Source organism: Leptonychotes weddellii, chromosome 15 (assembly GCF_054177405.1).
Source record: "Leptonychotes weddellii isolate Sample4059 chromosome 15, ASM5417740v2, whole genome shotgun sequence".
NCBI classification, from domain to species: Eukaryota; Metazoa; Chordata; class Mammalia; order Carnivora; family Phocidae; genus Leptonychotes; species Leptonychotes weddellii.
In genome coordinates this window covers 47624559-47647520 of record NC_138383.1, presented here as the reverse complement: position 1 = coordinate 47647520, position 22962 = coordinate 47624559, and the positions used below count along the sequence as shown (strand labels likewise).

General features: G+C 52.7%; 1 protein-coding gene across 1 annotated transcript in view; it reads right to left on the bottom strand.

The window, feature by feature from the left end:
- Positions 1–22962, bottom strand: part of GAS7 (growth arrest specific 7) — a 188603-nt gene that overhangs the window by 47264 nt on the left and 118377 nt on the right. Inside the window, exon 3 of the mRNA XM_081806008.1 lies at positions 5340–5420. Within this exon, the coding sequence (XP_081662134.1) occupies positions 5340–5420 (81 nt within the window). The remainder of the gene's footprint in view (positions 1–5339; positions 5421–22962) is intronic.

Genomic DNA, 22962 nt, shown 5'->3' with positions numbered 1-22962 from the left:
TGGGTGGCTCAGTTGGTTGAGCGACTGCCTTCGGCTCAGGTCATGATCCTGGAGTCCCGGGATCGAGTCCCGCATCGGGCTCCCTGCTCGGCGGGGAGTCTGCTTCTCCCTCTGACCCTCCTCCCTCTCATGCTCTCTGTCTCTCATTCTCTCTGTCTCAAATAAATAAATAAAATCTTTAAAAAAAAAAAAAAAAGAAACACACAAACGAACGCTCAATGCACATCCCAGTCCCGGAAGCTCAGAAAGGAATTCACTCTCCACACCTGGCCCGGCTGATAACTGAGGCACTAGGCAGAGGTAGCTATTTAAATCCTACCCAATTACATTTATTTACGTATTTTAAAGATTTTTTTTTTCCTAAAGATTTTATTTATTTGAGAGAGTGGGAGAGTGAGGGGGAGAAGCAGGCTCCCCGCCGAGCAGGGAGCCCGACGCGGGGCTCGATCCCAGGACCCTGGGATCATGACCTGAGCCGAAGGCAGACGCTTAATGACTGAGCCACCCAGGTGCCCCAAGAGGGAGAGAATCTTAAGGAGACTCTGAGCTGAGGATGGAGCTCAAAGCAGGATGCAATCTCATGACCCTGAGATCATGACTTGAGCTGAAATCAAGAGTCGGATGCTTAACCGACTGAGCCACCCAGGAGCCCCTCTAAGCAATTACATTTGAATAAAATATAAATGCCATGTGGTACCCAGGATTGGATCCCCGAACAGAAAGAGGACATTAGCGGAAAAACTGGTGACATCCACATAAAATTTAATTAACGGTGACACACAACGTTCGTTTCTTACTTTTGACAAGCACACCCCAGTTAATGTAGGATATTAACCGTCGGGGAAACTGAGGCGAGGGTCTATAAGAACTCTCTGTACCGGCTTCGTAATTCCTCTGTAAACCTAAAATTACTCCAAAATAAAAAAATACATGTATTAAATAAAGTAAAATTAAGTTAAGAATTCAGTTCCTCGGCTGCGCTGGACACATTTCACACGTCCATTAGCCATGCGCCTCATGTGACCACCGTGGACAGTGTAGATACGGCACATTTCTGTTATCCCAGAAAGTTCTACTGGACCACACTGCTCTGCAGTGTCCTTCGTTTTACCCAGTGACGCATCCACGAAACTCCCAGAAGCTTGTTTTTCACTCTGCCCATAAATCATTGCGTCCGCACTGCATATTAAACCAGCCCAAGGATCATTTTTAATATTCGCAGCAGTTACTGAAGAGAGCCTTTGCTGTTCTGTTTGGGTTACGCGGACCTCACCCAGAAGACCTGGCGTGAAACGCCTCTAGTCAAGCTTATGGGATAAACACAGCTCCCGACGCTGGTGGTCTTAAAGGAGAAAGAGGAGGAAAAGTCCCCAGCCCAGTGCTGACCCTTAAACAGCACCCAGCATTCAAAGAGCGGAATCCCCTTTGTGGGGGGCACTGGGCGTGTTCCCAGATCTCGCTCTCCAGCTGGTAACCTGGCTGGGCTATGCTTCCGACCAACCTGCACTAAGAATTAAAAACAGCCACTGTCCACAGGTGGTTGTTCAAACCGTCTCCACAAGCTACAACTCAGGAGTAAAGCAGCCCCGTGGACTTCTTCAGCCTTCTGCCTCCACGAAGGGGAGGCTGCCTGAGCTGACCTTGGCCGGGTTCCTTTGGGGTTCCTGCAGAGATTCTTCCTGACCTGCTTTTCCACGTTCTTCTTCAGAAAGGACCATACGGGGTGTCTGTGGTCAATGAATGAGGTGGAGTTTTCCATGCTGCTCTCACCCCCTACCCCCCCACCCCCAACCCCACCGTAATGCCCGTCGCTGCTTAACCGAGAACAATCCTGACTCAGCCAAGTAGTGCCCGGCTGCTTCAAGAAGGCAGCATCTCATGAAGACAAGACACCTCCACTGCAAGTCACTCTTACCCTCACTTCCAACCACCGAGCTCAGGATGAAATCCCACCACCTTCCTGTAGCTTGGGGGACCCAGCAGGTTCTGTCCCTGCTGACTGCTCTCCCCCTCGCCCCCCACCCACCCTCCAGCCACAATGGCCATGCCAACGTCACTCCTGCCCCAGGGCCTTTGCACTGGCCGCTCCCTGGCCCAGAATACTTCACCACCGCCCTCCACACATACCCATCTGCTCTTCACTGGGGCCGTCCCTGACTCCCCAGTCCCACTCGGTCCGACTTTAATGCCTTGCAAGGACAATCTGACATATTTCACGTTTGCTTGTTTGCCCAAGTCCCCTGCTAGAATGTGGGTTCCTGGGAGCAGTTCCAAACACAGGTGTGGCTTGTCTGGGGTGCGATCCCAGGCACCGAGAACAGCATCCAGCATAGCCTTTGAAGGAAAGGCTTGAAACCCCACCACTGCTGCATTTGCAGAAGCCCCAGTACAACAAAAGGGGCTGAGATTGGGGGCTCAGAGCGGTCCCCAGGAGGGGAGTCAACAACCCCAGGATCATGGGGTCGGGGGGGACAGTTAAGCCCCAGCAACCTCATGTCCCCACCGAGTCTTTCAATCTCCTGAAAGCTGCCTGCAAAACTGAATGAGAGAGTATCTGGAAAAAACCTAGTGCTCCCCGTAGAGGGAACTGCCCCTGTGCCTCCTATTTCATTCTCCAGAGAAGTTTTGTTCAAAAGCTAGAAAAGAAGACGTCAAAACATCACGGAGGCTCCTACAGCCTCATGGATAAGGTTTCTTCCCTCCCATCCCCGAGCGTGGACACAAAGCGTGTCCGTGGCCCGGGGTGGAGAGAATCCAGAACCGTGATCCGCAGACGGCTGGACAGGACCTGAGCCACGGCCTTTCTCCAGGCCCTCGCGCTGTGTAAATGGGCCAATCGAGGCCTGGCGAGAAGGTGCGGGGTGCCCGACGCCCGAGTCTGACCAGCCGTCATTTCTAAATCTCAATCTAAGAAGCCACGACCGGGAGAGGCACCCTGATGTTCAGTGTCATGGGGGAAGAAAACAAAGAGGCCTCTCCTTGAATGAGGGGTACATGCTGACTGTGGGATGCATCTGACTTCCACGGAACCCACGAAAGGTGGGTGTCTGAGCCAGGGAACGAGGCTTCTGTGGATTATGTTGCTGCTTCTCGTTTCGATGGGCCACGCGGTCTGTCACCCGTCCCCTGAACGGTGCTGAACGGACGTACTGAGTCACCCTGGGACGGAGCTCCTCAACTCTGGCACCACCCCCACATGGGGCTGGATAACCCTTTGTGGGGGGGGGGGTAAGCTGTCCGGGGCAATGCATCCCTGGCAAAATCACCCCCAGGAGTGAGAACCACTGCACCGGGGCAGAAAACCTAACTAGTACGTACGGATGTTGCCGACCAACAAAAGGAAGGGAAGGAAGCACGGAATCAAACGGGGTCTTCATCAGAATGCTGATGTGTCTGCTGCATCTCCCAAGGGCCGAAGGGTAGGCAGAACTTCCAACTGCACGAGGCTACAAGGCCCTTTTGGGCAGAGAACTTGACAGACCTAGGTACCCGCGGACTTGGGAACAGGTGTCCCAGCCCCCCCATGGCTGGGGGCAGAGGAGGGCAGGTCGGTGGCCACATGCTCGGTCCAACGCCTTGGCCCAACGCCTTGGCCCGCTTGACAATCCTCGTCAGTGGGTCTGACCCTCTCCGCCCATCTCCCCGCCCTTCTCAGCTCCCCTCAGAGCCCCAGCACCCAGCTCAGTGCTCCGTGGACAGGCATCCAGTTGTGCTGCTCAGGTGAAGGCGGGAACCTGTCCCACTAGCCCAGAACCAGCTCCTGCCAGCCCCCATTCTGGGGGAACGGCCTGTCGTCCGTACAACAGGTAGGAAGGCTGAATGGGCTCGGTTCTCGCGATGCAGGGCTCACCCCGTCCCTAGGGCATCACGAGCAAATGCCCCGTTTCCCTCCCTCCCAAGAGGGTTCCTCTCTGTTTGAATTCTTTTTTTTTAAATTTAAGTAAAAAAAATACACACACACACGTAAGATGTAAATAAAAACACTTAAAAAGCCTGGAACACCTGCTCGCCCCCTCTCCCGTGCCTCAGCTGATTGATTCTCCAGAGCTCTGTTTCTCTATTTTCCTACTATGTTGCTTTTTGAATTCTTCTGCTCTGGCAATTCTCATTTCCCAAAATCATATACTTGGATCATATAGCTTTATATTATATGGACCACATAATACACGTTGGGTTCTCAATGTATCAGTGGTAGAGAATGTCTAAAGACTCTTCTCGATGAAAGGCAGCCCACTCTCTGCACCCGAGACCCTTCCTCTAATCCAAGGGTTAAAAGCTGCTTGTCCTTCCTACGCCTGTCTGCACACATGTGCTCATGCATTCACCCTGCCCCTCACTCGGTCATCATTTTAGCTCTTCCCTTGGTCACCTGGGATGGGTTAGGTAAGCTCCGTAGACCTCCGATGATTTGGGGCCGCGTGAAGGTTGTGCAGGCCCTCACCGCCCTCCACGTAAGCTGCTGCTTCTCCCCTCCCCTCCCCACCCCTCCCCTCCCGTGTGCCTCCCCGCCTCAGTCCAGCTACACCAGGCCGCCAACATGCAAATTCCAGGCCACCACCAGAACTACGACTTCCGGGCTTTGCTGCCCGGCTGATGCGGAAAGTCCGAAAACCAACAAATCGAGTTCACGCCCCCTGCGATTGTGGAGACATTCGTGAGTTCCCTCCACACTGAAGCCAGCCCATGTCTGGGGACTGAGGATTCCACAGAAGTCAGGGGGAGAGGAAGTGTCCACCCTCAGGGAGCGTGCAGTCTAGTGTGGGAGAGCCATAACCAACGGGGGGTGCACTCTGAGGGCTGGGATCTGGACCGATGGGTGAGGGCTCTACATCAACCTGCCTCCTGGGGTCTCAGAATAAAACCCCCACCTAGGATAGGAATGTCGACCTCAACCACCTCCACTTGATTGCCTTTGCAGACGGAGAACTCACGCCCTGACAACAAATCCCAAGTGCCTTCTAGAACATTCTACTCGAAAGCTGCCCCATAAAAATCTGCCTCCTTTGACTCTACTCTCTGATGCATTCCGGAACTGTGCAGAGCAGTTCTGCCCCCACTTTGGGTACCCACACCAGCAGACAGGTTACGGCCCTGAGGCCTCACCTCACCCGGCCGTCTTCCCTCCGTAAGCACCTGAAGGGAGTTGAGGGTGAGCCATCAGGTTGCTGCCCACACTGCCAGGGAGAGCCCACCTTCCTGGTCCTTTAAACTGCTCCCTGCCTGGGTTTGGCCAGATCCCCAGCCACGTTCCAGACCCCAGAACCCAGAGTCTTGGCCTTTCCAGGGAAGGTGGGTGTGTGGTCCCTCCCGGTCGCCCTGACGTAGAGAGTAGACAGTACCTGTTGGAGGAAGAGAGCTCCTGTGAGGGCCAGGGCTGGCTGGAATCCCAGGAGAACTGCCCGGACGTTCCCAGGTGGTCTCTGGTCAAAGAAAGAAACACAATCACTTGGAGATGCTCATAGCGCAGAACCGGGAAACGTAGAGACCTGGCCGGCCACCTTCATGCCCAACCCCCGGGAAGCAGGAGATGGCTTTCGGCCCCCACATCACCCCCCCCCACCCTGTGACTACACGGTTTCTCTTTACTGGGACCCTTCTCCATACAGCTGAGAGCAGGAGGAGGTGGCCTTGGGGCTGGGATCCTTGGAAACGTCCCCCATCACCCCCTCCAATCCCCCAAGGCTGCCAACTCACACACCTCCACGTCTGTCCCGTGCCCTTGAACCCCCAGCTGCCACCTGGCCATTTCTCCCACATGCCCACTGTCACCTGAAACCCCCAAGCCAGAGGAAAGAGCCCTGGCCTGGGGTCTATACAGAGACAAGGGGGGTGGGGGGCCCTCTGTCAAATGAGGGTGATTTCCCAAGTCCTTCCTGGCTCTAGAGGCCCACGTCTTGTCTGAATTACAACCGCTGCATCAGACTGGCCGCTTCTCCCTCCCCAGATGCCCAGCCACACCGGCCAGCCAGGGAAAAAAAACTAATACCTGCAGCCGTGTGCTCGCCCCCGAACGCGGTATTAGCCATGTCATCCCTGCGAGCAGAGACTTCTCATAAAGTTATCCGGTGATAAAAACGATCCCTTTTGCACTCTATACAATTTGACAATGTAGAAAGACACAGAGAAAAGAGCTGCATCTGGGGCGCCAGGTGGCTCAGTCGGTTAAGTGTCTGCCTTCGGCTCAGGTCTTGGTCCTGGGGTCCTGAGATCGAGCCCCACATCGGGATCCTTGCTCAGCGGGGAGCCTGCTTCTCCCTCTCCCTCTACCCCTGCTCGTGAGTGTGTGCTCTCACTCTCTCTCTCACTCTCCCTTTCGCTCAAATAAATAAATAAAATCTTTAAAAGGGAGGAAGGAAGGAACGGTAGCATCCATAGTCCCACAGCTCAGAAGTCTTCACTATCAACACTTCGGTATCTTCAGCGATATATTTTCGAGGCACGTATACATCTTTAAAATAAAACAAAATCATACTGTACTTTCTTTTCACGTATCGACTTTTTTATCTTTCGAAACCCCTTAAGGCGGCTGGAACGCACGTGGTTAGCACCCCTGAACAGCGGTGATCCTGGAGCCAGACCTCCTGGGTTAGAATCCCAGTTCTGCCTCTTCCCACCCGCGGAACCTCAGCCAAGCCACCTGTCTTCCTGCTCCCTTAGTTTCTCCCTCTGTAAGAGGTGATCGACAGGGGCGCCTGGGTGGCTCAGTCGTTAAGCATCTGCCTTCGGCTCTGGTCATGATCCCAGGGTCCTGGGATCAAGCCCCACATCGGGCTCCCTGCTCGGCGGGAAGCCTGCTTCTCCCTCTGCCACTCCCCCTGCTTGTGTTCCCTCTCTCGCTGTGTCCCTCTGTGTCAAATAAATAAAATCTTAAAAAAAAAAAAAAAAGATCGATAATGGTATCCACTCAAGGCAATCACTGTATTTGTGCCAAACGCCCACATAAAGTTATTTTTAGTGAGTCCATTACGTGGACATAACATTATTTAATCAAAAATTCTATTACTAAAATCTCGATGGTCTCAGATACTCAGAAAACAAAAATAAGCACAACTTTTCAATGGCCTCTCTCAATTAGGACTCAAGAGAACTGGGTTCCTGCCTCAGCTCTGCCTGTCATCTGCTGTGCAGCCTTGGGCAACTCACACGGCGTCTCTGGTCCTCTGATTCTTCATCCGAAATGACAGGCTTGGGCTCACTGGTCTTTTTGGCCCCAACACTCTGGCCCTCCAGCTTTGATCGGTGGTCTTAGGACTCCAGGAGTGACCAGAAGAGCAGGCTCAGTGGCTTCCGGTGGGAGGAGGAACCGGCAGGCTCACCCCAGAGCCCTGCTCTCCCTACAGGTCACACACACACAGGGACAATCCTTTGCTGGCTCCTTCCCGACCCAGCACACAGAATAACATCCAAACCTCATAGCCCCTGCATCTGTCCAGACTGCCCTCCCACTCACTTCACTCCAGCACATTTGCTGGTCTCAGAACATGTCTTTGCTATAGTCACTCCCTCGGCCCCACCACCATCCCTGGATGGCAGAATCTTATTCATTAGTCAAGTCTGAACCAAAAGGCCTCTTCCACCATGCAGCCTTCCCAGACTGCGTTTCTCCCCTGCTGTCAAATGCCCCAACTTTCTAGAGTCATGCCAGGATGTCTCCAGCTGCAGAGGCTCCCAGCTGAGTCCCTCTCGGGGTGCACTGCCTGTGGCCAAAGGGAGCTAGCTGCCCAAGGCTCTGCCTGGGGTGGGGGGCGGGGAGTGCTGCCCATCCAATAGCTGGTCAACACGGGGGCGGGGGGAGGGTAAAAAGCCCACCAATCCCCCTCCAGTCTTCAGGGACAAACAGCCCCATTCTCCTACACACGGGAAAGGTCCCCAGGGAAACGTCCACTCTGTGTTGCTGCCTCCACCCCTTTGGTGGCTGAAGCCACCGACCTGATTTCAAAGTTCTGCCCCGTCGGAGCCTGGGACCTTCGGCTGGGAGCAGGGCAGCAAACGCCTGCGAGGTTGGGCTCCAAGGTCAGCTGGGCTGCGGATACATGGGGTCTATGAGGGACCACCAGCTCTTCTCAGCCCAGATGAAACCGAATTCTATGTGGGCGGGAGCTGCACTCGTGGGTCTTAAGAAAAGAACACCACAGTGACTCCTGGCAGCAGATGGAGTAACCCCGGAGGGCTGCAGGGGGAGGTGACTCACAGGATGCGAACAGTGGCGTGGCTCAGCTGTCCCTGTAGGGCCCCTTCACCTCCCCACTGTGAATCCTAATGACAGAGTAAGAGAGCCAGTGTGGCATCGTGAGCCCAGGGGGCTGCAGGACGAGGGTCCGAAATCACAGGGAGATGCAGGCTTGCAGTCAAGAAGGCCCCTTCTGTTGCACTGGCTGGCCAGGGTCACTTACAGGCCCCCCCCAGAAGCTGGAGCCCCTCCCTCCCACAAGAACCACAACTCTCGGGCCATACTTCATCAGGGCAAGCAAACGGCCTGAAGGAGTCAGCCCAGCCCACCTCCTCATCCTGGCCAACCCCGGCCAACCCAAAACACAAGGCCAACCCAAAACACAGGGCCATCGCAAGCCTGAGGCAGGAAGGCAGCCGGGCCAGGCCGGGTGGACATCTGGAGCGAGCCACGGGGACTCTGGCTGAGTGACCTCACCAGCAGCAGGAAACATCACCCAAGATGACCATACCACCCATGGGGAGGAAGCCATTTCTAGGCTTTTTCCAATAAAAGATTCCCTAATCTGTTTACAGCACGCCAGGCTCCTTGACCAAGCAAAGCTGAAACAGCAGCTTGGGGCCTGACGGACCCTGGGTTCTAACCCTGGGGTTTCAGGTGGTTCCAGAAACACCCAGACTCCTTCTACCAGAGGCGTTACCAGGCATGCCCCAAAGGCGGGAGCGGGGGGGGCGGCTTGGTGAGGTCAGAGCGTAAGTGAGACGTGTTCTTGGAGAGACTGCCCATCCAACTCAATCCACGAAAAACACATTTTCCCCCCAATGGCAACCCTAACTCGTTCGGACCTCTTCGACTGAAACCAGAAAAACCACACACACACAGATCAACCGGCCCAGGGAGGTTGCTCTCCTAGCCATCGACGCTCTGGGCCAGAGATTTTTAATTTCCCCATCAGTGGACGACAATGACTGCCATGGAGAATAAAACTCTCGGAGAAAGTATAGAGGAAAGGCGGACAGAGATGTAAGCCTGGGATTCAAAGCACAGACGGCCCCTCCTTAAAATAATAATGATCATGATAATAATGCTAATAATAAACCAGGAAGTGAGACAGCAGTTATCAACCGTTTACACCATTACTTCTGGACTTTATTGCCCTTGTTAAGACTACATCTTGCTTACATTAGAAATAGCGGCTTCCAGTGGGAAAGCCACAGGGATCCCCTGGATCTCTGCCACTGGTCCTGGTGATTTGCCTTGGGCAATGTGTCAACCCTGCCCCTCCCTGTCCTGCCCTGACCCCCCACCCACCCACCACCTCCTACTCCCTGCTGTGCCCCCCGCCACGGACTCCCCGTTCTTGACTGGTCTGCATCCTTCGCTGTGCGGTGGCTCTCTGCTGCCCCCAGTGGCTACCAGGTGAAATTACCAGAGGTACCAGCTCAGGAGGAATTGGGCCCTTTTGGGTCCCGGCTCTGAGATTCCTCTGAGATTCCTGCAGTCCCTTCCTCCTTACCTGCTAAAAAAGATTCTTCCTTCTAATCTTTCTAATTGTGCCTCTTCATCTCTCTCCTCTCCGCTACTTCCTGTCTCTTCCTTTCCCTTGTTTGGGGGTGGCCCCAACTGTGGCTTCTCTCCTACCTCCCCGCCCCCCTATTTTCCTCACCGGGAGGGGCTGCTAGGCTGTGCTCAGCTTTTCCTAGCCCGATAGCAGCCCTGCTGCTCCCTTCTCCAGCCCCCGCCCCTCCTGTCCTGGAAGCTAGTCCCCCCCCCCGTCACCCGGGGCTGCCCTGCTCTCCTTGGCCACGTCCCGCACCCCAACCAGGAAGGCGGGTCCCAGGAGAATCAGGAGACACCCCCACCCCCTGTGCCTTGGTCCTGCGTAGGCCTGCAGATGCAAACTCTGTAATCAGGCCGGCCTCCACCAAGGGAAGATGCAACACCCCACAGAGCCCAGGTCAGGGCCCGGAAGGTCCTGCTCATCTCTCCCTTGGGGAACTCGGCAGCAGACGCTCTGGTTCCCTCCCATATCCCAGTGTTTCCTCTGCCCCTGGGCTTTGCAATCACAGCAATTAGGGGTCTCTGGCAGCAGGACATTCCCAGCCCAGTCTTACAATTAAATGAAACCTGATCTCCGACCACAGATTCTCCGCAGGAAATGAACCACTGCTCTTTGAACATCCATTCTTGCCTGGTCTACCCCAAGCACCTCCACACTGGGCATCTCCTTCAGTGGTCCCCAAATCACTAAGAAATGGGTGCTATCATTTCCATTTCCTTTTAAGATCTTATTTATTTATTTGAGAGGGAGAGCATGAGCTGTGGGGAAGGGCAGAGGGAGAGGGAGAAGCAGGCTCCCCGCTGAGCAGGGAGCCCGATGCAGGGCTCAATCCCAGGACCCCGGGATTATGACCTGAGCCAAAGGCAGACGCTTCGCCGACTGAGCTACCCAGGCGCCCCCCCATTTCCATTTTCTAAAGGAAGAAGCTGAGGCCTCGGTGAGAAGCTGAAAAGCTGTGACTCAATCTGTCAGCAGGGCCCCACCCCCACCCCGTGCCAGCAACACCAACACCCCCAGTTCTGTGCTGGGGCTCCAGGAGCTGCCGCAAAACAGCGCTGTTTTAGTCTATACACCACTCTCTGTGTGAGAATCATCCTCAAAATCACAAGTATTACTATATTAATTTCACATAAATATCAGAAATATTTACGACATGGTAAATATTTGATATAATGTAATAAATCCTATTATCAAATATTAACAGGGCTACACTTGAAGGCCTACTCTGCGTCTGGCAGTGTTCTGCGCCCTATGGGCACTACAAGAAATAGAACGGATCGAAGACCCTCCTCCCTCAGCTTACAGGCATGATGCAATTCTGTCTCGTTTGGCAATATCAACACACAAAATTTTCCACGAATGAAAATTTAAAAAATATCTGATGGGAGTGGAGGGAGGGAGTCACACCAGGAGAAAGGTGAATAAGTTAAGAAAAGCAGGTAAGGTTAGACGGAGGTACATGCCAAAGAATAAAGTAGAGAAGGGGAATACAAAATAGTATTCGAAAGGGATGTAATTTTAGAAAGGGTGGCCGAGAAAGGCCTCCCCGAGAAAGGCACATTTGAGTCCAGTTCGGAAGAGACACTAAGTATCTCTTGCTGCATCGGAAATCACCCCAAACTCAGCAGCCTGAATGAACAGCATTTATGATGTCACACAGTTGCAGCGGGTCAGGAATCCAGGAGGGGCTCAGTGGGGTGGTCCCGACTCAGGCTCTCCCATGAGGTCACAGTCAGGGTCTTAGCTGGGGCTGCATCTCAATCTGAAGGCTTGAGTGGGGCTGGAGGAGCCATTTCCAAGACGCCTCACTCACATGGATGCGGGCAGGGGCCAAAGTTCCTCGCCACGGGGTGGCTCACGCCGTGGTACTGACGTCCCCCCCACCCCCAAAATGTGTGCGCCGACAGAACAGGGGGAAGCCACGATGCCTTTTATCAGCCCGTCTTAGGAGTGTCTCTCCATCGCAAGTGCCAGATCACACAGCCCAGTGCTGATAGAACGTGGGAGGGATCTCTCACCGTGGGGTCCTGGACCAGCAGCACCAGCATCACTAGAAATGCAAGTCCTCGGGAATCAGCCGCTCTGGGGGTGCGGCCCAGCGATGTGCGGGGCAGCCACTGCAGGGTCTGAAGCAGAGAAGCAGCATGATCCAATGGTGGCCACTGTACCAGGCCCTGCGTCTGAGCAGGCTTCCTGCACTCAGCCACCACGCATCCCCTCAGCACGTCTGGCGCCCTAGATGCGTCATCTGTGAATGCTGCCTCTCCCGTCCACCCTGTCAGTCCTCCAGAGACGGAGACAAGCGTGGGCCCTTCAAGAGCTCCCTCTAGAAGGAGCGGCAGGACTGGGGAGCGTGGCCTGAGTGGGGCCAGGATGAGGATGACACCACCACCACCACCCCTGAGAGCTGAGACACCGGTGGGATCCAGGGATGTCTCACCCAGGAAGGCTCAGGGAAGGGGGTAGCCAGGTGATGAGCCTTGCCCCTGCCCTCAGCTCTAGAACCAGATCCCTCCGTGTTGGTTTCAGACCCCATGGGCTGAGAGAGACAATTTCTGAACCGTGAAGTGACACCCAGGATGGACAGCTTGACGGAAGAGATTCTCGCTTGGGAAGCTTTATGCAGATCCACCTCCCAAGGGGGGGGGGGCGTTTCCGTTACCACCCCCAGCCCTGTTCACACAGCTTGGATCCCCAGCGGCAGGGACAGAGCAGGGAGCCTCTCAGCAAACAGGGACACAGGCTTTTTGCAAACAGCCATCTGCAGGCCGTCAGCAGCAGAACTACGTTCTGTGGGCTCCCCTAGGTCTGATCTACCAGCAGGAGGGCTACTGAGCCTGGGCGACACCTCTACTTTCAGGTAGCATGGGAAGACTTCACCGTGGTTGCTGGACCCCAGGGTCTGCATCCCGAGCTCCAGTCAGAACTGCAAGGCAGGAGTCAAGCCTGGGGGCGTGGGAGCAGAGGTGGGGAGGTGCTACCTAATAGCCCCCAATTCCCAAGGTCTAAGAGTCACGGGCAGCACACACATAACCCTGACAGCCCCCAGACTGCCCCCCCCCACCCCGCCCCAAGCACTGAGAGCCCTCCTGCTCTGAGGAAGGGGTGACACCAGGACTCTGCTGTTCTGGAAAGAGAAAGAACTGGACTGCACACCTGTCCCAGGTGCTTGAAACACCCCTCAGCCCAGAGCTGCTGTTATGTGCCTAGAAGCTCAGGAATTGGTGTCAGAGACCCCGAAATCCCAAGTCCACCCCTTAGAACACATCCCCCAAAGGGAGAGGGAGGGAAGGGCCCCCTCTCTGGTGCTGCGGGGGAAGAGGGTCCTAGAATGCCTTCTTTAGCATTTCTGAGCCGTAGGGGTGTCCCTCAGTTAACCGGGGAAACATCACTCGTGGTGGTCTACCAGCAGTTCCAAGGATCCTTTCAGCAAGCCTCAGATCCAGGCAGGGCACAGGTCTTTACAGCCGGTTCACAGAGGCTGGTGATGCCAATGGGATAAAGAGGTAGCCAAAGGCAGGACCAGCAGTGGCCAGAGGAATTCTAGTGGGGACATGGGGAGTGGAGCGCCTGGAACTCTCTGAGCCTGTCCTTCAAACCCTTTAGGATCCCTGGTGTACCAAGCTCCTTACACAGAGTACAGATCCAGGCCAACACACCAGGAATCCCTGAACTTGGGTTGAGGGGTAATGAGCGTTGATCACAACGTAGGAACAAGTGTCTTGTCATGAGCCACCAGGTGGTGGCTGCTCACGGATATTATGACCCCCCATCTTACGGGGGAGAAAACGTAGGTGGGTCCCAAGAAAGAGACTTTGTCAAAACCAAAGCCTGGACCCTCGGGATCCAGGACCTAAGCATAGGTACCTGCCAAAGCTCCGATCTTGTTTCCCAAACTTGGTTACTCATCAGGATCACTGGGACTACTTGGTAAAAATACAGATTCCCAGAGCTGGCTCCTGAAGACTCTGGGGCTGTGTCAAATCAATGCACCCCTGTCTCCCGGGTACCGCGTACAGTAAGCAGTTGGTGTTTGATGAATGAATCACTGACTCGGGTCAAAGTAAGACCGTGAGAACTGAGTTTGGTTAGGTTATATGGCCAAAGGCTGCTTTTTAAAAATGAGTGTGTGCACGTAGATAAAAAGAGAAACAGGCTGATGGAAAGACAGACCAGAGAGAAGAGACAGAGCACGGAGTCCCTTCACATAGCATGAATTACAAATTACACGAGCAGTCCAATCTAAAAGGCAACATATACGGGTGGTTTAAAGAAATGCATTTACAAATAACCAAGAGGAAAAGATGTTCATTCTCCCTCAAAGTTGGAGGAATCCAACCTAAGATGACAAGACGCTATTTTCTTACTCACTGGACGTATAACATCAGACTGATAACCCCTCATTATCTGGAAGGATCTGGAAAAACAGGTTGGGGAATGTCTTGGAAAAGCAGCAGGAGATTGTGATCAAAATCCCAAACACACAGACCCTCCGACCTAATGACAGTTTTAGGTGTGCAATGATGTAAGTGTAAAGAGGTGGTTGGGGGCATCTTTTGTTAGAGGGGGGAATCTCCAGAGAAACGCTGTAAATGCCCAGGGGGCACACGCTGTGTTGGCAGGATGGGATTCCACTGGGGATCTGGGAGTGCTGATGTGGAGGGCATGTCCAACACACACTGCTAAGTCATCAGTGTACAAAAGGTTCTCAGATGCATTTTAGAAAGTGCGTAAGTCAAATGTAGATGCACAGAAAATCACCGGAAGAATACACAAGAAGCATCTGATGCTGGTTCTTAAAAATCAAAGTGGGGCACCCAGGTGGCTCAGTCGGTGAAACGTCTGACTCTTGGTTTCAGCTCAGGTCATGATCTCGGGGTCCTGGGATCGAGCCCTGCATCGGGCTCTGCACTCAGTGGGGAGTCCGCTCGAGATCCTCCCTCTCCCTCTGCCCCTCCCCCAGCTTGAGCTCACTCACTCTTTCTAAAATAAATAAATAAAAGTCAAACCAAAGGAAGACGACTATATTTTTACAGCATACCCCATTTGAATGCTTTACCAAGTACACGATAATTTCCCACGAAAGAGAGACAACACTGTGTCGTGTTGGTGCAGGAATAAACTCAAAGACAAATAGGAAAAGAAAAACAAGGAACAGACCCGAGCAGACTAGGTTAGCATATGGTCAAGGGGGGCTTTTCAGGGCAACAGTGAAAGGCTGAACCGGTGAATAAATGCTGGGAGAACATGAGGCCAACGATCTGAAAAATATTAAAGTCGATCCATTCCTCACACATTTTCTGAATTTCAGTTTTTTCTGGCTTAAAAATTGTAAGGAGGGATAAAAGAGTCCACGAGAGTACTAGAAGGACATATTCCCCTCTTTTCGCTGGCAAAGGCCTTTCTAAGTGTGACCTCAAAAGGGAGGAATCAAAAAAGCTAAAGACTGACTAGACTCTATAAAAAATGACCATCAGAATCCTAAAACATCATTTTTCAAAAAAGATTTTATTTATTTGACAGAGAGAGACACAGTGAGAGAGGGAACACAAGCAGGGGGAGTGGCAGAGGGAGAAGCAGGCTTCCCGCCGAGCATGGAGCCCAATGAGGGGCTTGCTCCCAGGACCCTGGGATCATGACCTGAGCCGAAGGCAGACGCTTAACGACTGAGCCACCCAGGCGCCCCTTAAAACATCATTTTTAAAAAACAGAACTACTGGGCGCCTGCGTGGCTCAGTCGGTTAAGCGACTGCCTTTGGCTCGGGTCATGATCCCGGAGTCCTGGGATCGAGTCCCACATTGGGCTCCTGGCTCAGCGGGGAGCCTGCTTCTCCCTCTGACCCTATCCCCTCTCATGCTGTTTCTCTCTCTCTCTCTCAAATAAATAAATAAAATCTTTTAAAAAATAAATAAATAAATAAAATAAAAAAATAAAAAATAAAAAACAGAACTACTTGGGGGCGAGTGTGGCGAGTGTACTCTAATCGAGACCCTTCTCTAAGAAGGATCCAAACGCCAGAGTTCTTTCTTGCAGACCCACATCTGGAGCGTGCTTATTTGGCCCCTACTGTTTGCACCAGCAAGTGAGGCACAGAGCAGGACTTGGAAGGACATCATCGACCATCAGAGGCCAGTTTCTGCTAAATAGCTGCTAAAGAAAAAAAAGCAAGTCTGCAGAGAAAAAGAGGTATGAACTAAACAGAGAAACAAGTGGGCTTAAGACATCACGAGGTCCTAGAAACTGGACCAACAGCTCAGCACCTGATTTCTGTCCTTTAGCGGGGGCTTCTACGAGATGCCCTATAGCCTTCTAATAAATACCTCTTTTTCCCCCACTAGGTAGTTTGAGTAAGCTTCTGTTTCTGCCCACACATAACCACCAAACTGCATTGCCCCATAAACAGCCAACACCAGCCCTGTGGCCTTTAGGTCCTGGAATCTTCTTCTGGAATATTCTGTGACCTGGAATATTCTTCTGGAATGTTCTTCTGGTATATTCTTCTGTGACCTGGAATATTCTTCTGTGACCATGCTGAATGGTGGCTTCTTAACATACCCCAAGGAGGACTCCCATAAGCTCTCCATGGAAAAATCACACCACTCAACTGTCCAGAAGCTTCTCTTCCCACTACGTGGTACCTTCCACTCACACACTTTTGGGATCTGTTTCCGAGAAACTCGGCATTTGCGAACCTCAATCGCACTGCATCGCTAATCCCGATTTAGAAGACTTTCCAGTAAAAGGTGTGACTGTACGTTTATAAATAATGCTTGAAATCATGGAGAGTGTTGCTTTTCACAAGACAGAGGAAACCGTCAGAAAGAGCCATGGTTATTTTGGGGAATAGAAATAAGCCATTCTTTTTTTGAGGTGCGGCCGCCCAACGCAACTTCCAAGCCTGGCTGGATTCCCGAGGAAGACCATCCAGCCCCCCCCCCAAGCACAAAGGGCACCCTCCGTGGGGAGGTCCTTATCAGGAACCAACCCTACAAAACAGACGGAAATTCTAGACAAAACAAGATCTCCAACATCAAGAAAGGGCATTCAGGACAGAGAGGAGCTCATGAAATGGGGGAAGACATGGGTAGCATTTTAGAGTTGACGAAGTAAGATTCTCTGAGAACCAGCACGAGCAGGGTGGGAAAAAACCTCTCTGCCAAGAGGCCTGCCAGTCCTGTCCACTACGGAAAATTCTAGAATGCTACCAACAGGGCCAGCCTTCAAGGTGGGCTGAAAGTACAGTAGTGTTTCTCCATCACCTGGAGGGCTGGTGAAAGCACAGTGCACAGGACCCCACTCCCAGAGTTTCTGAATCAGGAGGTCTGAGGTGGGGCCCGAGAAACTGCATTTCTAGTAAGTCCCCAGGTGGTGCTGATGCTGCTGGTCCAGGAACCTCAGTGTAAGAAGCACAAGCCTGGGGGCAGCCGAGGAAGGGCAGAAGTCTCTCGGCAATAGCACTTCTCTTGTCTCCAGGTGTTGGAGGGAAGGCCATTAAAAAAATAAACAAGTGAAAATAAAAACAAAAATAAATTTCTTTCTAAAGATGCAACCATCAAAACAAGCCCCACTGTGCACGGTATTTCCCCCCAAACAGGTGGCAATGTTAAAAACTGCAGCGAAGAGTCAATGTGGCCCGAGAGATCCAGAAAAAGAAAAGTGACCCCAGTGGGGCCGATGCTCCGAGAGCAGAGGAGAAATCCACCAGGACCAGCAGGACCACCCATATTCAGGCCTCCTCTCTGCTTCTAAAGTCCACCAGCCGAGAAGATTTTGCATTTGCACACCTGGTCACGGGAACTGGAGTTCAGGGGCAGGTACTCTTTATAGGGCAGGGACCTGGTGTCCAAAGCACTGTGTGCTCCCTGGCCCGTTCTCTTCTGCTTCCCAAGCTCTACCCCTGCTGTCTGCTGGGCACCCGTTCCTGTAGTCACCCCCCTCCCCATTAACACGTATCGCGTTTCTCTATCAGAAGCACAAAGCAACTGAAAGTCTTTATCTGGGGACCGGGAGGATGGGGGGGTGAAGAGAAGGAGGGAGGAGTCCCTCCTTGACTCCCAGCCTGGCACCCTCCTCCCTTTGAGGCAGAGAGCACACAGCCCAGCACCCCTGGGTGCTCCTCACCCCCACATAAACAAGACCAGGGCTCCGATTTGCGCACCTCGGCCCTGGAAGAGACCCCAAAGCTTAGCAGTGCTCCAAGATCCCACAGAGGACTCCCACAGGAGAAGGGGGAGGACCAGGGGAAACGGGCGTCTGAGAAAGCAGAAGGGGAGAAACCCGGGAGGACAGGCTGGGATCTGGGGAATGAGCAGCCCCCATCCGCTTCTGCATCTCAGAGGGATTATTTTTATCCTATTCCTAAGAGTAGTACAGGTCCCGGGAAGAGAGGCTGGAAAACGTGGAAACGTCAAAAGAGGAAACGGAAGTCCTCCCTGGGGTGCCTGGGTGGCTCAGTCGTTAAGCGTCTGCCTTCAGTTCAGGTCATGATCCCAGGGTCCTGGGATCGAGCTCCGCATCGGGCTCCCTGCTCCGCGGGAAGCCTGCTTCTCCCTCTCCCACTCCCCCTGCTTGTGCTCCCTCTCTCGCTGTGTCTCTCTCTGTCAAATAAATAAATAAAATCTTTAGGGCGCCTGGGTGGCTCAGTTGGTTAAGCGACTGCCTTCGGCTCGGGTCATGATCCTGGAGTCCCGGGATCGAGTCCCGCATTGGGATCCCTGCTCAGCGAGGAGCCTGCTTCTCCCTCTGACCCTAACCCCTCTCATGCTCTCTCTCTCATTCCCTCTCTCTCAAATAAATAAATAAAATCTTTAAAAAAAGGGGCGCCTGGGTGGCTCAGTCGGTGAAGCGACTGCCTTCGGCTCAGGTCATGATCCTGGAGTCCCGGGATCGAGTCCCGCATTGGGCTCCCTGCTCAGCGAGGAGCCTGCTTCTCCCTCTGACCCTCCCCCCTCTCATGTACTCTCTCTCTCAAATAAATAAATGAATCTTTAAAAAAAAATAAAAATAATAAATAAATAAATAAAATCTTAAAAAAAAAGAAAAAAGTCCTCCCTGATCCATCACGGGGAAAGAACCACCATGGACCGACACCTCCCCCAAGGTGTGCCATGGGAGCGAGGGAGCACCCCAACCATCAGGGATCGGGGACAGAAGGGGGGTGGTGGCAGAGAGTGGGGCCACCTGCCTGGCGAGCGGGGTCTGTCCCTCGGGTGGGGGGAAACACAGAGCTTGAAAGGGTTTTCAAAACCAGCCTAACCCGCTCCTGTAGAGATGGGGAATCCAGACTTGAGGATGCTGGGGATGCGCATGGACGACCGAACCAGGAAGGGGCAGAGCTGTGGCCGTGACCGCCAGCCCGGTCCTCTCTGGTACATTCAAGCACAGTGACAAGAAGAATCTACAGTATCTAGAAATCAACTGCTTTACGTGTCTCTTTCCTGCAGCTTACATAAAAGCTTTTCTGCCCTTCCTTCTCTTGGAGCTACTAGAATTCTGGGACCCAGGGAGCTATTTTAAGCCGGAGCCCACGCCCTGCATTCACCAAGAGGCTGGCGAGGCAACAGGAAAAGCAGGCTAGCTTTCTGCGGCTGGTGCAACTTTACCCTCAGGCCAGGCAGGTGTCAGAAACGGAGGGGACAGATGGCATCTCTCCAGGGCCTCGTGGAGGACACGACACCACCTGGTGGCCCGTTATGCCGGGGGCCAGGGAAATGTGTTGGTTTCCTGGGGCTGCCCCAACGAAAAACACGACCAGCTAGGGGCCAAAACAACAGAATTGTGTGGTGTCCCAGTTCTGGCGGGGGCCAGAAGTCCGAGATCCAGGGTGGGTTCCTTCTGAGGGCCGTGAGGGAGAGTCTGTTCCACAGTCCGTCCCCTCGGTCATCCCCGGGCTCATAGACGGTGTCCTCCTTGGGTCTTCACATTGCCTTCTCTTTGTGCGTTTGTCTCTGGGTCCAAAAGATCTGCTTCTGCTCCAACCTCCCCAACCCAAGGGCCCCTGGTCACCAGAAACCCCTACACTAGGTCCCCGCAATGGCCCCTAAAGGGTTAATGCCTGGGGGGGGGTTCTAGACCACAAGATCATTTCCACTCTCCCCCACTATTGGTGCTAGGGCTTCTCGGGCTGATGGTCTCCTTGGGCATGCAGACAGGAATCAGCTACAGCTGCCAAGACGGCAGGAGATTCATCCAAGAGCAATGATAGGGAGGGGGCTGCCACATGCGAGGACAAGATCCTCCCAGTACGGGGTCTCAGTGCCCCGCGCACAGCCCAGCACGCTGCTCCCAGGGAGCGGCATGCAGTAAACACATGTGTCTTGCATGACTAACTTCTCACCCTGTTCTCCCACGCCTCTTGGATGAGCACTGCCTACTCTGGAATCCAACTCGGGCTGAAATAACAAAAAAAGCTGTTAGCCCACTCCAAGATCTCCCTCCGATAATACAGATCTGATCACCAGGAAACCACGCCAGTTTCACATACGGAGGCGCATTCCCAAACAGTGGTGGGCGATGAGCATTTGGTGCTGTGACTCCTGGTTTCATAGAATCTTAGAGCTGGAAGGGACCTTCTGAGAGGTCTATTCGAGCAGGAAAAGAAAACTGACTCCAACCCACAAGGAAAGTCCCCTTTAACAATCTCCTCTCCATTTCAGGAAACATTCGGTCTTTGCAAACATGTAGCCGTTTGCACTGTGTTCCCCTCGCCCACCCCACACCACCCCTGCCAGAAGCCATCCCAGTGGATAATTAGAGGAGCACAGACAAGGCATTTAACAAACACTTGTTGCTTGATAATCAATTCACGCCATCCTGGCCCACTCACTGATCAGAATGCATCCTGCAGATACTTGACATTTTTGCAGAGTTCCACTGACGGACTGAATGGGCCCTCACCCTTTAAACAGCTACCTGGTTGCCACAGTCCAGACCCCACCTTCCTGCTGCAGCCACGGGCTCCCACGGCCACAGACACACGCACCAGCCTTACAGCAGCCCCAGAAAGGCGATGCTTCCTGCCCCGACAGTCAGGTGCACAGAAAACCTCCAGGAATAAGGCAGAGCGTGAGATGGGCTGGTAGGTCCTCCCTGAAACAGATGCTCCATCACTGTATACCAGCCAGGCATTTCTCCTTGGATTCCTGATTCTCTTCCCTGGTCCCCTTTCTTAATCTCTGATTCCCAAGAGCATTTTTTTCCAAAAGATTTTATTTATTTGACAAAGAGAGAGAGAGGGAGAGAGAGCACAAGCAGGGGGAGCAGCAGAGGGAGAGGGAGAAGCAGACTCCCCGCTGAGCAGGGAGCCCGATGCGGGGCTCGATCCCAGGACCCCAGGATCATGACCTGAGCCGAAGGCAGACGCTTAACGACTGAGCCACCCAGGCGCCCCCCAAGGGCATTTCCATAACCCATCTTCCCACCTCAGCGCCTCATGTCATCTCTCTTCTGCAGTACTTGGGTACAAAACCACAAGGCTCTGTCTGAATGAACATAGGTCAAAACTCCCAAAAACCCACAGGAACCGGGCGCGTAAAATGCACACGTGAAGCTAACGGAGTGTACGAAAAGTCCGGGGCAATGGCAACCTTCTCAGCATCACATCCGGTTGTGTTCAGGCAGGCAGGTGGGTCCGACGTGGCCACACCTCATGATTCTCCAAGAGAAGACAAGTCACCGGATGGTCATGGAAGGCTTTCTGATTTCCGGCCAACAGGTGACCTCCACTATACCTCCATCTCTTCAGGACAGCTCAGCAGAATCTGGAAGGTTTTGACCCTGCCCTGACCAGCACACACAGAGGCTGATAATGCCGCTCCAAATTCAGTCATCGCGGATCAGCACTGTATTTTAAAGAGTTCAAGCCAAGCAAACATCATGCCTTATGAGGACACAACTCACAGCCATCTTGTACTTTTTTTCTGGCCTCTGATGAAAGAAAACTGGTCAAGCGAACGACTGGTAGAGATCCCGCCAACTGATATGGTTGGGTTGACCTGGTTTGGATGGATTAGCCACCGAACCCTGCTAGGTCACAGGGCATGGGGAGGGGACAGTAACTCTATACTGGCACTCACTTCCTAACCAAAACGGAGGCAAGTCTGAAAGCCCCAGTCTACCAACCTCCAGAGAAGAACAATACGAAAGTAGAAACCTTATGACTTCTCGCCGTATCAAAGGCTTGAACTATTTCACTGGACTCTAAGTTCCCCGAAGACAAGGATGGTATTCATTCCATCCAGATGTCCGAGTGCTCTACAGAATGGGAAAATGAAAAGAGTGTAAGCCCCAAACGCTGACTGAACCGTACCTAGGAGCAAAGTTGAAACGACAGTCCGTAGGGTTTTTTTAAATGGCAAAAACAGTGGGGCACCTGGGTGGCTCAGGTGGTTAAGCGTCTGCCTTGGGCTCAGGTCATGATCCTGGGGTCCCTGCCTCAGGCTCTCTGCTCAGCAGGGGAGTCCGCTTCTCCCTCTCCCTCTGCCCCTCCCCCTGCTCATGTGCTCGCTCGCTCTGTCAAATAAATAAAATCTTAAAAAAATAAAAAGGCAAAAATGCTGAGATTTAAAAAAAAATTTTTGAGCCTTTGACTCAAAAGCTTTGAAATTAAAAGATCTGCCACGATATCCTGTTTTATAACAGGATCAGAAGAAAGATGAGAAAATATCCACGAGTCAGTTACCTTGACAACACCAAAGAATATAAACGTTAGCCAGGCTAAAGGGTCTTCCTCCGCAGTTTTATGCTCAATCTGTACCTTGTCACCATAAAAATGACAGATCTGTCTTTAAGGAGTTCTTCCTCGAGATTCTACCTTAACTAGAGTAGTTTACAGTGATACGGCCTCTAACCTTGAGACTAATACATGTTTACTTGTTTGAAGAAAACTGTATTCTTTCACTTGATCTCGGTAAAAGAAAATTGGATTTAAATTTACTCTTCAACTTCATAATATTTGATCCACTAACAATGCCTTCATCAATCTTATTGTCTCCTTGCAAGTCAGAAATAGGTAACCATTAGAAAACGCGTAAAAATAGAAAGCAGACCTTCTTACTCTCTCCAAATAATAGAATTGGATCCAGTAGGTCTGTGGTATTTTTTTTTATTCTTATGTTAATCCCCATACATTACATCATTAGTTTTAGATGAAGTGTTCCATGATTCATTGTTTGTGCATAACACCCAGTGCTCCATGCAGAATGTGCCCTCCTCAATACCCACCACCAGGCT